Source organism: Lepidochelys olivacea (assembly GCF_965140295.1).
Source record: "Lepidochelys olivacea isolate rLepOli2 genome assembly, chromosome: 25".
In the NCBI taxonomy this organism is placed as follows: domain Eukaryota; kingdom Metazoa; phylum Chordata; order Testudines; family Cheloniidae; genus Lepidochelys; species Lepidochelys olivacea.
The window spans coordinates 19186430-19201702 of record NC_140435.1 but is presented as its reverse complement, the minus strand read 5'-3'; the positions used below and the strand labels follow the sequence as shown (position 1 = coordinate 19201702).

At 41.7% G+C, this 15273-nt stretch overlaps 1 protein-coding gene across 2 annotated transcripts; it reads right to left on the bottom strand.

Annotated features, from left to right (window-relative positions):
- Nucleotides 1-813: 813 nt before the first annotated feature.
- On the bottom strand, nt 814-13668 carry HAUS8 (HAUS augmin like complex subunit 8). Of its 2 annotated transcripts, XM_084614591.1 has the most exons (11): nt 13559-13668; nt 13377-13447; nt 12893-12948; nt 12282-12387; nt 10553-10666; nt 9175-9257; nt 7764-7838; nt 6297-6455; nt 5140-5281; nt 4286-4427; nt 814-1834 (listed from the first exon to the last, which is right to left on the bottom strand). In XM_084614591.1, exons 1-11 carry the CDS (start codon nt 13585-13587, stop codon nt 1714-1716), a joined length of 1098 nt encoding a protein of 365 aa, XP_084470717.1. In that variant the 5' UTR covers nt 13588-13668; the 3' UTR covers nt 814-1713. The 2 variants fall into 2 exon arrangements, with proteins under 2 accessions (XP_084470717.1, XP_084470718.1); XM_084614592.1 differs by lacking the exon at nt 7764-7838.
- Nucleotides 13669-15273: the final 1605 nt, after the last annotated feature.

Here is a 15273-nt window from a genome sequence, read left to right as displayed (position 1 = left end):
CTGCACCCCAAACCCTGCTTTGCATCCAGTATTTATAATGGTCTTAAATATATTAAAAAGTGTTTTTAATTTATAAATAGGGGGGTGGGTTTGCACTCAGAGGCTTGCTATGTAAAAGGGGTCACCAATACAAAAGTTTGAGAACCACTGATCTATAGCATTCTATATGTAACATTTTCATCAACAAGATGTAAACTGTCACCTTAAAACTACTAGAAAGTCCAGAGTAGTAAAATTGCCAATAGATGGACTTAGCTTTAGAGTTTAGAACAGAGAATATTGCACTAATTGGTCATTTGGCATAGTGTTGGACAAGCAGCACATAATAAACTCCTTTTCGATTAGTACATGGTCCTAAATTGAGTAGTATGCTTCCTAGTGACTTGATAACAGATTAGCCCATTGTAGCTGCTGTATGGCAGAGACATGTGAAGGCCTCCTGTTGACAGCCCTAGATTTAAACTTGAGAACAGCAGAGGAGGGATTTTAGAGAAGTCTAATGGCTTAGTGGCTAGAGCCTTTTTTTCCCCCCTCCATGGATCCTTTAAGCCCCCCTTGTACTAGGCCCTGACAGAAGGCACCCTCCTGAAGAGTTGGCTGCTCCTGGGTGAGTTTCAATACCCAGAATGGGCAGTAGAGATCTTAGGGGGGAGCATGAGACAGTGAAACAGAGCAGCTCTGAACGGTGCTATAAGGAGGACAGACCTTTCTGCAGCAGCTTTTATACATCGATTTCCCATACAGGACATGATGCTGTAGCTTGCTCCATTAGAAAAGGCTTGTAGAAAGTAATAATGTGGAGAAACAGGACAGTTCAGGAAATAAAGTTTATTTTTCATTCATGTATATTAAAACGGCTCCGGGAAATTGTACACAACCTTCTCCAAGACCTGGCATGAGTGAACCGTATAATAAGGCCATTAGTGACGAGAGTAAGTTTCAGAAAGTTAAATCTCCTTCCAAACAAAACTTAACCTAATACAAAAGAAAAATACTAAGATACAGAACAAGACTTTAAGCATGAGATTTTTAAGCTTTACCAAACACAATATTACAGAGAAGTCAGTGATCAGTTCCCCCATTCAACATCCTTTGATTTAACTACCACTTAGAGCGACAGCCATCTCTCTGGACTTTTCCTCTTGCTAAATTGCAAAGGAAAGGGGTGATCAGACTTCCTGCTGCACTTCCTCACAGAATGACCAGTGCACATGACATGAGCTCAGGCATCCCTCTTGCAGGCTAATGTCAATAATGCACAGTCCCACACACATTTGGTCCTGCATCTACATATTGACACAATGACCTTTGAGCCACATTTCCCTTGGGAAGAGATCTCTTGCCCTGCTGCATTGAAACGACACACAAGGAACACAAACAAATTGGATGGGTGTACTAAATTTGTCAACAGTAACATTTCTTAGAGCTCTTACTCCACATTTCAGCATTTAAAATGACCTAGCAATGACAAGGAGCTTCCACAAAGGATGTAGGGCTGGGGGTTTGAGTCTACAGTGGACTCATGCCACATTGGTTCAGTTATAAAAATGCTCCACATCATAGCTCATGAATGTTTTACAATTATATAACTGAGGAAATGTATGATAAAGTTACCAGGCAGATGTCCTTAACTTTAGTCTGCTTTTTTGTGCAAGCTCCTTGGCCTTGGTTGAGCATCTGCAGGCATTCAAGTCACTGAGGAACATTTCAAAGCTAATCGAAGTACCAGTGTTTCAGGGTCTCTATTCCATGAGTCTCTTCACAGACTTTTTGGTTATGCAAAGAAACTTCCTTACTGATTTCAAAGGACAGGTCCTGTACTTGCTTGAAGCTCCTGTAAACAAGTCAGACAGACTGAAGCAATTATTGTGGCTAACTGTAACTTAATTAGATGAGTAGTAAAGTGGTAGAAAATGTGGGTTTGCTTTCCAATATAGCAAGAACTTGGGAGTGTTGTAGAGGGAGAGGTCTCTGGGTTCAGTCATGAGCGGGCCTATGAGTTTTTCCATTTCATGTTATTTCTAGGGCTGTCAAGCGATTAAAAAAACTAATCATGCTGTTAAACAATAGAATACCATTTATTTTAAATATTTTTGGATGTTTACTACATTTTCAAATATATTGATTTCAATTACAACACAGAATACAAAGTATACGGTGCTCACTTTATTTTTGATTACAAATATTTTCATTGAAAAATACACTTTTTACAGTTCACCTCATACAAGTACTATAGGGCAATCTCTTTATTATGAAATTTGAACTTATAAATGTAGAATTATGTACAAAAAATAACTGCATTCAAAAACAAAGCAATGTCACATTTTACAGCCTACAAGTCCATTCAGTGCTACTTCTTGTTCAGCCCTTCACTCATAAACAAGGTTGGTTACAATTTGCAGGAGATAATGCTGCCTGCTTCTTGTTTATAATGTCACCTGAAAGTGAGAACAGGTATTCACATGGCACTGTTGTAGCTGGCGTTGCAAGATATTTACGTGCCAGATGCGCTAAAGATTCACATGTCCCTTCATGCTTCAACCACCATTCCAGAGGACATGCTTCCATGCTGATGATGGGTTCTGCTTGATAACGATCCAAAGCAGTGCGGACTTACACATGTTCATTTTCATCATCTGAGTCAGATGCCACCAGCAGAAGGTTGATTTTCTTTTTTGGTGGTTTGGGTTCTGTAGTTTCTGCATCAGGGTGTTGATCTTTTAAGACTTCAGAAAGCATGATCCATACCTTGTCCCCCTCAGATTTTGGACGGCACTTCATATTCTTAAACCTTGGATCAAGTTCTTCTGCTATTTTTAGAAATCTCACATTGGTACCTTCTTTGCGTTTTGTCAAATCTGCTGTGAAAGTGTTCTTAAAACTAAGATGTGCTAGGTCATCATCCGAGACTGCTACAACATGAAATATATGCAGAATACGGGTAAAACAGAGCCAGAGATTTACAACTCTCCCCACAAGAAGTACAGTCACAAATTTAATTGTTACATATTTTTTTAATGAGCATCATCAGCAAGTCCTCTGGAATGGTGGCCAAAGCATGAAGGGGCAAACTAATGTTCAGCAAATCTGGCATGTAAATACCTTGCAATGCCGGCTACTAAAATGCCATGAGAACGCCTGTTCTCACTTTCAGGTGACATTGTAAATAAGAAGGAGGCAGCAGTATCTCCCATCAATGTAAACAAACTTGTTTGTCTTAGCGATTGTCTGAACAAGAAGGAGGACTGAGTGGACTTGTAGGCTCTGAAGTTTTACATTGTTTTGTTTTTGAATGCAGCTCTGTAGCAAAAAAAAATCTGCATTTGTAAGTTACACTTTTACGATAAAGAGATTGCACTTCAGTACTTGTATGAGGTGAACTGAAAAACACTTTTGTTCATTTTTACAGTGCATATATTTGTAATGAAAATATAAAGTGAGCACTTTGTATTTTGTGTTGTAATTGAAATCAATATTGAAAATGTAGAACATCCAAAAATATTTAATAAATTTCAATTGGTATTCTATTGTTAAATAAGCGTGATTCATTCTTTTAATCGCAATTAATATTTGAGTTAATTGCAATTAATTGACAGCCCTAGTTATTTCAACTCTAGTCTGCTTCTTGGGGGAATATTTACCCTATTGCATTATGTCCCTTTCTCACCTCTGGTGGATGTTCCAGCAGCAAGCCTTTACGGAAGTGGTGACTCATGGGGTATAGCAGGGGAAAGGAATTGGGTTCAGGATACTCCCAGGGATACACACTGATGCAGAGGGGAGGTATAATCCATTACTGGAGCCTCTTTGCAAAGCCATATAGAAGAATAGGAGAGCAGAGTCATGGTCTTCTTTGCATTATGTTCTTGAAGACAGAGTGCTGTAGCCCACACCTCCAATCCCTGGTACTTGCTGTTGTCCTGTCTTTCAGGACTTTAGGACTGCTAGCCTTGGTTGAAATTTGTTTATGGGAGTCAGAATGTGTCACATTAACCACCCCCTTGTGTGATCCTTTCCTCATTGCCTTCTGTGTAGGTAGACCTTTGGGGGTGGGAACAAGGAGAGTAAATGGGTGTGTGTGTTTCTTGCTCTGTAGGGGAGGGGTGAAATCTGGCCAGTCGTGGCCAGCTCTAAACTAGGGTACAGGAGGTAAGCTTAGTGGCACTAGCCATTTCATATACGGATTGTCTGAAGAGGTTGTAGGACCCGCAGTTTTTTTTTTTTTAAAACAGATTTTAAGATCCATTATAGAACTCGGGAGTCTTCAGCATGATTTTGTAAATACCTTTCAAGTTCTGCATCCATTTTGAGAGCAATTTCCTTAAGTTCTTTCAGTACTGGGAATGCCTTTGAATTTTCTTCCAAGTAACCAGGTGCAGCTTCCACCAAAAGACTTTGTGTGACAGCTAAATGCTTTTGTACGTCCTCTACAAAAGAGCAAATGTTACAGCTATTATCACTGAATGTACAGTGGCACCTGTTAATAATATACATTTTAAAGATGTCAGCAGCTTGAGTGGTCACCCAAGAGCTTGAAGAACATCTGAGCATACTGGTGAACACTCAGCCTTCAGGAAAAGACAACAGGAGCATATTACTATGAGAGCAAAATTGTCTTGCATTATATTAAGACTAATCACAGCAGGAGACTAGGTAACTTGCTCAATTCAGTTTGTGAGATTAGTAGGTTCCACAGAAAGTTTACAAGCCAAGACCATGTATTGCTACAACAGGAGCGGAAGCTTCATTTATTCAGACTTCCTTGGCTAGCTATATGTTGCTATTGACACAATATCCAAATGTCAATCCTTGCAGATACTTTCAATAATAATGAACCCATAAGAAATCTCTTATAAATGCTACACAAGTGTTCTTAGTTTAGAGTGCTCTGCTCTTCTTACAGAAAAAGAAACTGGATGGATGCAGCTTATTAACTAGAGATGAACAAATATGCAGACAATACAAAGCAAAGCTTGGGACTAATGTTTCAGTGTCTCCTCCATAGAAAAACCCAAGGGCAGCGAACAAGAGTCATGCCATGGATTTAACAAGGTTAGAGTTACATTTCAATTCAAAGAAGTACACAAGAGTCAAGTACACTGAAAAGTGCAAAATCCTGTTAATTTGGAGTTTTCATACCCAAATATTTGTGTCTATTTCCTTCCATGTGAATGTTCTTCATGGGAAGCTCGTGTCTAGTGGTGTCCAGGGCAGTTGCAAAGGTCTTATACTCCTCCTTAAACTGTTCACAGACAGTAAGAAGAGGAGCAAGGACTTCAATCTGAAAACAAAAAGGGACATAACCCAGCACCTCAATGCAGAGAAGCCACTCTGAAAGAACAGTCAGAATTTTTTATCTGGTTTGTCTTAAAGAATAAAGTGAGATTGGAGTTCAGTATTACTCCAGTATTAAAAAGTATTAAAAAGGCCATCAATAGTATTTAAAAAAATCAACAAATTCTGTGGCTGTATCATCACATACTCCTATTTTCAAAAGTGCCCCCCCTCCATCTTTGAGGAGGCCTGCTCCAATATCTGTTTCTTTACTTCCTCTGTTTGGAAGCACTGCCAATGTACAAAATAAACTGGAAAAGATGAGAACGTTTTGTTCTAACCAGTTGGGGTAGTTTTAAAGGGATACTTAAATTACTATTAGTAAGGCTCTTGGTGTTTGGTTATTATAGTTCTACAATATGTTCCCATTAAGTGATTTTTTTAAAAAGTTCCCTCAGGTACCAATGCCAAGATGGAGCTGCTGCCACCTATCTCAATGCATCAAGGTCCATTGCAGTTTTCCTTATGCTGATCCCATGCCACAAAACAGAAAACACACAGCAAGGAGATGCCATTGTGTCACACCCCAGGAAGCGATCAGTGCCTCTGCTCTGGCCCGGATATCTGTAGTAGTCCAGGATGTTTGGGGCCAGATGCTGTGCTTTCGCAAGTGGTGTACCACAAAAGACTAAAGGATGTTACTATTGCTTTAAGCCTTACATGCCTTAGATTATGAGCTGCTCTGGTGACTGGTGCACTATCACCACCCCACAGCTCAGAATATGCTCTTGCTCTTCCTTCAGACCTCCATGTGTTTCCTCCAGTCCATACACGAGAGGCCACCAAAGCAGGTGCTGCAGATATTCTACCTCCTTTACGTTGGCTGAGAAGCATGAAGTGTCACAGCAGGGTTCAAATTTGATGCTTTTTTGTTTGAGGCACAGAATGTACCAAAAGGCGAAAGGTTGCTTCTTCAGAGCAATTGCAAACTGCAGGAGAAACATGAAGTGTGATAAACTAACCTGTTTATCCAGCACTTCTTCAAGCTTCTGCTCTCTCTTCTTGAGCAATAGTTGGCGTTTCAGCTCATACAGCTTTTTCTGCTGTTTTTCCTTTTCTTCACACAAGATTGATAAATTTCTTTCACCTTTCTCCTCCAGCTGGGCAATATTTTTTTCTATCTGTGAAATCCAAGAATGTATTTGGAGCCAATATTAAACCACAGCTAAGTACTTTAGGGGTTAAGTTATTTCCAAAATATTTTGAGAGAGAAGAGAAATTCAAACTTGTTTGAATTCAGAAGTTAACTCACTGTATGCAGTGATTTTTCTGTACCTTATATAGTTACTAAAATGCTATTATATTCTGTAAAGGAAGATTCTCACCTCCATGATCATTTACTAGAGCTCCTTGAAGTCAAAATGGCATCTAGTCTATAAAAGGGAAAACTTAGGAAGTGTGCAAGGGTAGAGAAAAAAATTTATCTGAGTTTTCAGAGGGAGATGTGTCATATGCCTTACTCTGACCATGACCATCTCTTCTTCAAATGTTTTCAGCGATTTCCCCTCATCTTCTGTATCATATTTGACCAGGTCTTCAGGATCCTGTACCAGTCTAACTCCCCATCTTGTCCATTTCACTCCACCCAAGTCAAACATTTAACCACTCCCTATATCATCTGGTCCCTTATTTCCTCACCTTCCATGCAGCTTCTAATACCAAATCCTCCTCCCCTCCCCATTTGACTCTACTCTCGCCTCCAAATTTCCCCCCCAAACATACCTCTTCCATTATAGTATGATGGCTTGTAAACCTAACAACTGTGTAAATCTGTATCATTAACCTCAGTGAATACCTAAGCAGATTGCTGAATCGCTTGTCATCCCATCCCTGTATTCCCCTCCCACTATGTTGCTCTCCCTCCTTAAATAATCCTAATTTAGATTGTAATCTCTTGGGAGCAAGGGCTCAAAACTTTTATCTATAGTGTACCATGCACACTTATACCATTGCAAAAATACAAGAATGGTCAAAGTGTGCACTTCATCTGGAAATTGGAGGCTCCTCCCAACTATCTCAGAAGCTCTCTCAGCCCTGATCATTGTTTAATGAAGTGCATGAAATGCTATATATGAGGTGGGGGAGGAGAGAAAATCTTTTGTAGTGGTAAACACCCATTTTTTCCATGGTTTGTGTGTATAAAAAGATCTTCTGTACTTTCCACAGTATGCATCCGATGAAGTGAGCTGTAGCTCACGAAAGCTTATGCTCAAATAAATTGGTTAGTCTCTAAGGTGCCACAAGTACTCCTTTTCTTTTTATATATGAGGAAGTGTCTGAAGTCACAATTGCATAACCAAGGCTATCTGAAGCACAAATTTAACTTGTGTGGGGCAGAAAGGTTGTTTCAATTATATTTAGAAAGTTTTCCAATAGGCTATGTTTTTTGTAGCTCTGGAATACCAAACATTTGACTATTTGCATCTTACCTTCATTGATACATAGTTTAATAACAATGCCTGAGATTCCAACATCCCAATCACATCATCAGGATCAGAAGATTTCTTAAGGAAATTGATTTAAAAAAAAAATTTAATGGTAGCACATATACTTAGAAATTAAATACAAACAAGTATTTCTAAACTAAAGTTTGAGTCTGTTCAAAGCAGCATCTCTGATCATTACAAGTACGTTTGTAAACAAAGCCCACCCTGTTATCACCAAGTGTCAACTACACACAGACTATTGTTTTTTCAGATGGGTGTATTTCTTAATAATGGAGCATTTCTCACCTACCAGCATGGAGGCTGGTTAACTTTGGGTTATTGTTCTTTTATCCTGTCACTCTACTTAGTGTAGTGTATTCTCTGAAGGATTCACAATACCACTAGAGGATATGAAGTTTCTATGCTGTGTTGGATGAATCGTTGTCAATGTAAAAGGGACCTCAGTTTAATTTTCAAGTACTGTACTATACAAATCACGGGGTGCAAGTATCCTTCATGCATATTTGTGAACATTGGGACACCATTAGAAAGCATGGGTAAGAGCACAACAAGATGAAGAACTAACTTGAAGACTAGCCAAAGTCAGAGTAGGGTCTAAGAAGAAATGGAAGCTGGACTCACAATGGAGTGCTGGTGGTACACAAATCAAATCCCCACCAGCAGAGACCATGTGAGCCTTTAATAATTGTACTTGGTCACACTTTAGAGGACAGATATGCTTGGTGACACACTAAGGAGAGGCCTCCATCCCTGCAGTGACATGAAGAAAGCACCATACTGGATTATACATTCTCTCTTCCTCCATTCAAAATGATATCGGATACTCAAGGTAATACTTCACTATACAACATGGCAGCTGGCAGAACAAAGGATATTTTGATAGAAATTTTAGAATGCTTAGGATAGGGTGCATTTCACTAGCAAAATGCAGATTTTTTTCCTTAAAAAGGAATGTAAAATTTTACATATAGAGCTGAGGTTAGCCCAGTATAAGTAGGTCCAAATCTATTAAGCTTTACAGCCGTGGCTAAATTTGATCTACTACATTTCCTTTTGTGAGCATTTATCATGCTATTTTTAGCAAAGCTGCTTGTACCCAATGCTTTTAGTTTTATTGGCAGATTCTTTATTCTAGTCCTTTGGGAACTACTGCATGCAGCATTAGCCCACAAGCCCTACAGCAGCTCTTCAGCCCATAATAGTCCTTAGTGCTTTCAAGATGACGACACTCTCACCAACACCACACACTACAGAAACACTTGTTACCACATGGTTTCTGGGTAGAAGTCTTAACTCTGGCTGACAAAGTTAATGATGAACAAAAATCCTTATTCAGTACATTCCCAGTAAATATAGCTGTGTCAATTTCCAGCTAATTTAAAGTGTCACTTACTGAGTTCTGCTCTTTTTTTCGTGTTCTTGATTCTGCTCTGAAGAGAGACTTTGAACCAGAAATCTTTTTTAAGAGACTTTTGTCTAAACCACAAAAGAAAAAAATATATAAAAAAAAATAAAAATCTCTATGCACAGCACTTCTCTGCCAAAATGCTTTGAGTGAGACAATCAGCAGCTTATTAAAAGCCAGTTTTAACATGATTTTATGCAGGGCGGATAAAATTGATTTAAATGTTTTTAATCAGATTTTTTTATTTTGTTATTTAAATTAAGTTCTTTTTTAAAATGACATCTGAATTTAATACAAAATATGTTAAGATCTAAAATTATAATCTCTTAAAACATTTAAATAAAAAAAAATGCTGAATCCATGAGCCTCTAGCAAAAACTGAGTTAAAGGCTATTTTTCCATGTAAAGAAAGAAGTTTTTCTCCTGATTCCAAGGTCAAGCTTTATAAATATGGCACAATGGATCATTATATTATATTAAGGGGTTGTTTTGTTTAACAGAAAGACATTTGACATACTGTCTTGTGTGTTTAATTAAATTCCAGTTACCATCCTAATGCAGCTCGACAAATCAAGAGCAAAAAGTTAATCACCATTTTCTAACATACTAAAAATGTACAATTAATAAGAATCTGAAAGTACTCAGCTACACATTTACTTAAACAAACATATATAGTTTAGTGTACCTTCCTAAGCAGCAACAATACATATCAAATCTAGTGTAAAGGCCCCATTTAGTTGTAAAACAACATATTTTAATGGTTATATCAAGGAGAATGTACCTTTCTTTAGAAAATAAAGTACAAAATGGAAGAATTGATTAAAATCCATTATTTAAATCAGGTCTTTCCACTTGGCAATTTAAATTGCTGATTTTAAATTGCCTTGGTTTAAATCAATCCACGCTGATTTTATAAAGGGAAGAAAGAGCCCAAGCAGAAACATTCTATTTTTGGCTCTGATACTGACTCGTATGAACATGGCCATGCCAACTTTTCAAAACTGGCCTCTAATTTTAGGTTCCTACCTTTGAATACATAGGGCATAATTTCCAGAAGCGGTGAGCGCTTACAACAAATTCAGCTTGTTACTACTAATCAGAGTGGTGGATGCTCTGAAAATCAAGTCCTAGGAATCTAGAAGTAGGGCACCCCAAAAATTGGGGATTTGAAAAATAGAGGTCATTTAAAAATTTAGGCCTCACCTCACTATGTCAGTTTCTTCAATTCTAGAATGAGAGTAATAGTTTACCCTCTTTTGTAGTATGCTTGAGATCTTCAGAAAATCGTTAAATACCATTAACATACATTCTAATTTTTGATTTAAACAATGATGTTAAAAGGAGAGAGTTAAAGGAGAAAACTTACCATTAATAGCTGAGAGATCGAGGTCAGGTCGAGCAATTTTATGGCCCTCTAATAAAGTGGACTGCAAGTCATCTTTTCCCAAGACAGTACGATTTAGCGTGCTAGGAGCAGTGCCTGTAGAAACGTGTTATTTTAGTGTGGTAGAACATAAGTGAGCAGCCCAGAACACCTAGCTCTGCAAGTTCACAAGTGTTTGCACAATAGCTCATTAAAAAAACCCAGAAAAGTCTCATCTGGATATTTCCACCTTTATCGTCTTCCAAAAGTCAACAAACATAGCAGGTGTAACTTGCTGCAAAGTTCCTTTTAGTTGGGGTTTAACTTGTTCAGAATGCTGCTATCTTAGCCATTTCATAGCTTGCCACCATGAGCAGAACCCAAATGAAGGAAAAGGTAAAGCATAGGTGATTAAAGTACAGAAGTAATGCTAAATTAAAATCATTTTAAAATATTCCTTTCCCACATTACCAGACTAAACTGGATGATCACCTGGACAAGTGCTCAGACACTGAGAGTCACATACAGGATCATTGTATAAACATGTAGATTTGCAACATTACTAGTGATTTATATATTGTGGGGGTTTTATTGTTCATTCCTCTAGATCTATTAAAAATTAGAGAAGTATTTTTGGGTATTAAAGTAGCAGCCCAATCCATCTACAGAATGACAGATATCTGCTTATTCTAGAGAATTAATGTGGTGTTTCATTTCGAGACAGAGAATGTAGAGCTAATCTACACATAGTACTATATATTTTAATGTAATAAGTATCAATGACAGGAGTCACAATGCTGCTATAACGTCAGATGGGGGGGAGGGGGAAGCTTTTGTAGGCCTATAGACTACCTAGTCTACGATCTTTAGATCAGTGGTCTCCAACCATTTTATGCCCAAGATCACTTTTTAAATTTAAGGGTGACCAAGATCTATCCCACCTCTTCTGAGGCCCCACCCCTTCCCCAAAGCCCCACCCATTCCAACCCCACCCTAGCTCCCTCTCCCCAACCCTCATTCACTTTCACCCGACAGGATAGGTGGTTTGGGTTCATGAGACGGTGCAGGCTCTTGGCTGGGACCAAGGAGTTCACAGTGTGTGTGTGGGGGGTCAGGGCTGAGCCTGGGGCAGGGGTGCAAATTCTGGGAGGGGGTTTGGCTCCAGGAGAGGGGTCAGGACTAGGGCTGGGGCAGGGGCTCAGGAGGGGGCTTCTACCAGGCAGCACTTACCTCCAGCAGCTCCTGGTCTGACTACCGCTACATCAGGCTCTCTGCCTATCCCAGCCCCACACCACCCCTGGAAGGGCCCAACACACCCCCTGGGAGGGCACATGACTCCACACTGCCCCTCTCTGCAAGCCCCGCCCCTGCAGCTCCCACTGGCCAGGAGTGAGGAGCTGTGGCCAATGGAAGCTGCAGGGGCGGGGCTTGCAGGCAGGGGCAGCCACAGAGGGAGACCCCTGCCAGGCCACACTGGCCACTTCTGGGAGTGGCATGCTGCTGGGCAGTCAGGAAGCCTGCCTTAGCAGCAGCCTCGCTGCAGATCACGATCGACTAGAAGACCCTCTAGGATTGATCAGTTGATTGCGATCTACTGGCTGGTGACCACTGCTTTAGAGAATTTCACAATAGTCCCTGCTCCCTCAGTGATACTATGGCAGCACAGGTTGAGAGACGTCCATAAAGAATTGTTCTGATTGTTTTGCTAAACACACACAAAAAACCCACTTACCTGTGGTGGCTTTGCATTTCTGAAAAATGCCTGCTCTTCCAGTTGGGGTTTCCCCCTTTTCAGATCTTTTCACACCAGAAACTACAGATGAATTTGTTGAGGTACTCTGCCAACCAGAAAACAGAAAATATTCAAGATTAATAATGATTAAGAGGTGTAATGCCTTGTCTTGACTCCTACTTCATTACAGAATTTCACTGATAGACAGATAATTTAAAAAACAAAAAAACACTGCCTTGGAGCATCACAATGCTTTGCAACATCACATAAGAGGCCTGGGCTTGGCTTTAATTCTTTATCTTGATTTCTCTCTCTGGGACTTGGTAAGAGCTCATAAGAACGGGTGGGGAGAGAAGAGAGAAAAACTCTTACTGACTGGGATTAGAGAAACCCATATTGTCTAACCAATAGTACTAGGCAGCTCCTACAGCATCAGAGGCTGCCAGGCATATTTCTAAGCCATGTTCTAGTCTCTTTAAAATATTTGTTTTTCAGTTGAAGCGGATATATATTTTCAATGTTTAAAACTGCGTTCTTCAATCAGCTTTCATTTTATTATGTTAGAGGCCAGCATTTCTTTTTAAAGCAGGTCATTTGAAACCATACTTCACCTTCCCCAGAGCTTTTCTATCATATTGAAGGTAGCGAGCCTTCACAACTCTTCCCCCTGACAGGAAGGAAAGAAATGAAAATTGACCAGCAAGAAGACTATTTATCTCCATCTAAATTACGCTAGTCTCAGCACTGTGGCGACGAAGCATTTCGCAAATGCAACACACAACGACATGCATTATAACAAATGAATATTTTACTAGTGATGTTTCCGGCTCATGGGGATGACTGACCCCTTATTTAACAGGGGGAGGAGGCAGGGAGGGGCTGTACACGGTGGGGGGAGGGGTGGATGAACTCGGGGGCGGCCAAATTTCCCTGGGTACAACGGCGGCGGGCAGAGCTCGTGAGGGGGGCGGGCGGCGGCGTGGATCCGCCGCAGGAGTCTCTGGGGAAGGAGAAATCAGCGGATTTCTACCTACCTACCTACCTACGGGCCCACCCGGCCCCGCCCCAGCGCCCCGGCCCGCCCCCAGCCCCTACCTTTCGGCCTCGGCCCCGCAGCGCCCGCGCTCCCGTCCGGTCCAGCAGCTCCCTCCGCCCCCGGGGGCGCCCTGCACAAACACCGGCACCAGGTCAGCGCGCGCTGAGGCGAGCCGAAGGGGCCCGCTCGGGCCCTGCCCCGGGGAGAAGGGGCAATAACGGGGATAGCGCCCCCCACTCACCCCGCCGGGCTTCCCGCCGCCGCCGCCATCGCCGTCAAACTTCCCGCGCAAGCGCTGCGCGATGATCTACTTCTCCAGCCTCATCATCGAGTTTATCCGGGAGTAGCTAGAACGCCCACTTCCTGGTCGCTCCCCCTGCCGGCTTGGAGGGGAAAGGCGGACGCAGCTTTTTCCAGCCCCTGCCGCCCCACCCCAAATCCTTGCAGGGGCCTTGTACATTTGCCCCCACGGGACCAGGGCCAGTAGCTCGGGAGCCAATGTGGGCCGTAAGCACAGGACAATACATTCACTGGGACCCTTCTGCCAGCCCGCTCATGGCCTCGCTGGGGCACCAGAAACCACCCACTGGCTTATACCCTGCCAGTCAGGGTTGTCTTTCTGTAGCAGGCCAGATCTAGTGGTTCCTACCCTAAATGTTCAAAATTATGAGTCAGCAAACCACCATCACCCTGCCAAATCATGAGCTAGGCTTAAAAATCATGAGCTAAAATAATAATTGTTTCTTTCTTTCTTGTTTCTGAGTCTTTGGGAGTAGGGGTAATATTGTCAAGGGTTATCTGCCATCACAAGTACGAGGGGTTTACCTTTTTTTTAAATTAAAGCTCAGATTCTCATGTATTAACTTGACTCCAGGATCTGGGACTTTAAGGAAAAAACCCTAATTATCATGAGATTCGTGTTAAAATCCTGAGAGTTGACAACACTGCTGATCTTTTAAGGCTCCTGATTTTGGCCACCCTTTCCTGCAACCGGAACCTCTCCTATGTAGCAGAGACTTAAAAGGATGGAAATGAGGACGAGACACTCCACTCCACACATACCCACATACTGTGGTCTCAATGGGGTGATGCTAGTCTACAGGTGAGATCAGAGTGGCTGGGAATGTGCCTGAGGGAAGGAAAGGTATCAGTTCTACCTCCTTTTTCATGCTGCCTGTCCAAATGCAGAGGGAGCAGCACGGACCTGCTTCTTGGTGCTGAGCTGCCACCTGGCACACTAAGTGCAGCTGGGCACAGAGCAAACCCACTGCTTAATTTGCAATGAAAGAGGTGTTGGGGCTCAAGCAATTTTTTTACATTCATAACTGATGCAGCAAGCCCAGAGGTGCCAGACTATGAACTGCCAAGCCTAGAGGTGCTGGGGCTCTGCCCTGGCACAAATTGAGCACCATGAAAACGCAGAACCTGCTGCCCCCTGCCACCCACTACTCCCAGTCCAGTGCCTCTGGCTACCCCAGATATTGCCTTCCCTGTCTAGCGGGATGGGTGGGCTGTTTTTCACATAATTTTAGGGATCGGGTGACCAGATGTCTCGATTTTATAGGAACAGTCCCAATATGTGGGGCTTTGTCTTATATAGCCGCCTATTCCCGATTTTTCACACTTGCTGTCTGGTCACCCTAGGTGTGTAGGAAACTGATGATAACAGCAAGGATCAGACATTTGCAATGCAATAACAACAGTTTAGTGACATTGGCTTTGCTTTGTAGCTACCTAGTCGCATCACAATCTACTCCCCCTGCCTGTACAGCAGCAAAGAGGCTGCGTGGCTAACATGGAATTTTTCTTTGTTGGCCCATATGCCCTAAGCATGTCCCTGCAACTGAGCCCAGGCTTCCCAGGCACCTGGCTACTAACATCTGATACCGCCAGGGTTCTCAGACTTTTGTACTGGTGACCCCTTTCACACAGCAAGCCTCTGCGTGCGACCCCCCC

What these genes read in the sequence shown, in the direction of transcription:
- HAUS8 (XM_084614591.1), bottom strand. Translation starts at nt 13,587, where the DNA reads ATGGCGGCGGCGGCGGGAAGCCCGGCGGG. An exon ending in ATAGAAAAGCTCTGGGGAAG is followed by an intron (nt 12,388 to 12,892) that starts GTGAAGTATGGT and finishes TCTGGTTGGCAG; the next exon opens with AGTACCTCAACAAATTCATC. An exon ending in GAAAAAAAGAGCAGAACTCA is followed by an intron (nt 7,839 to 9,174) that starts GTAAGTGACACT and finishes AATTTCCTTAAG; the next exon opens with AAATCTTCTGATCCTGATGA.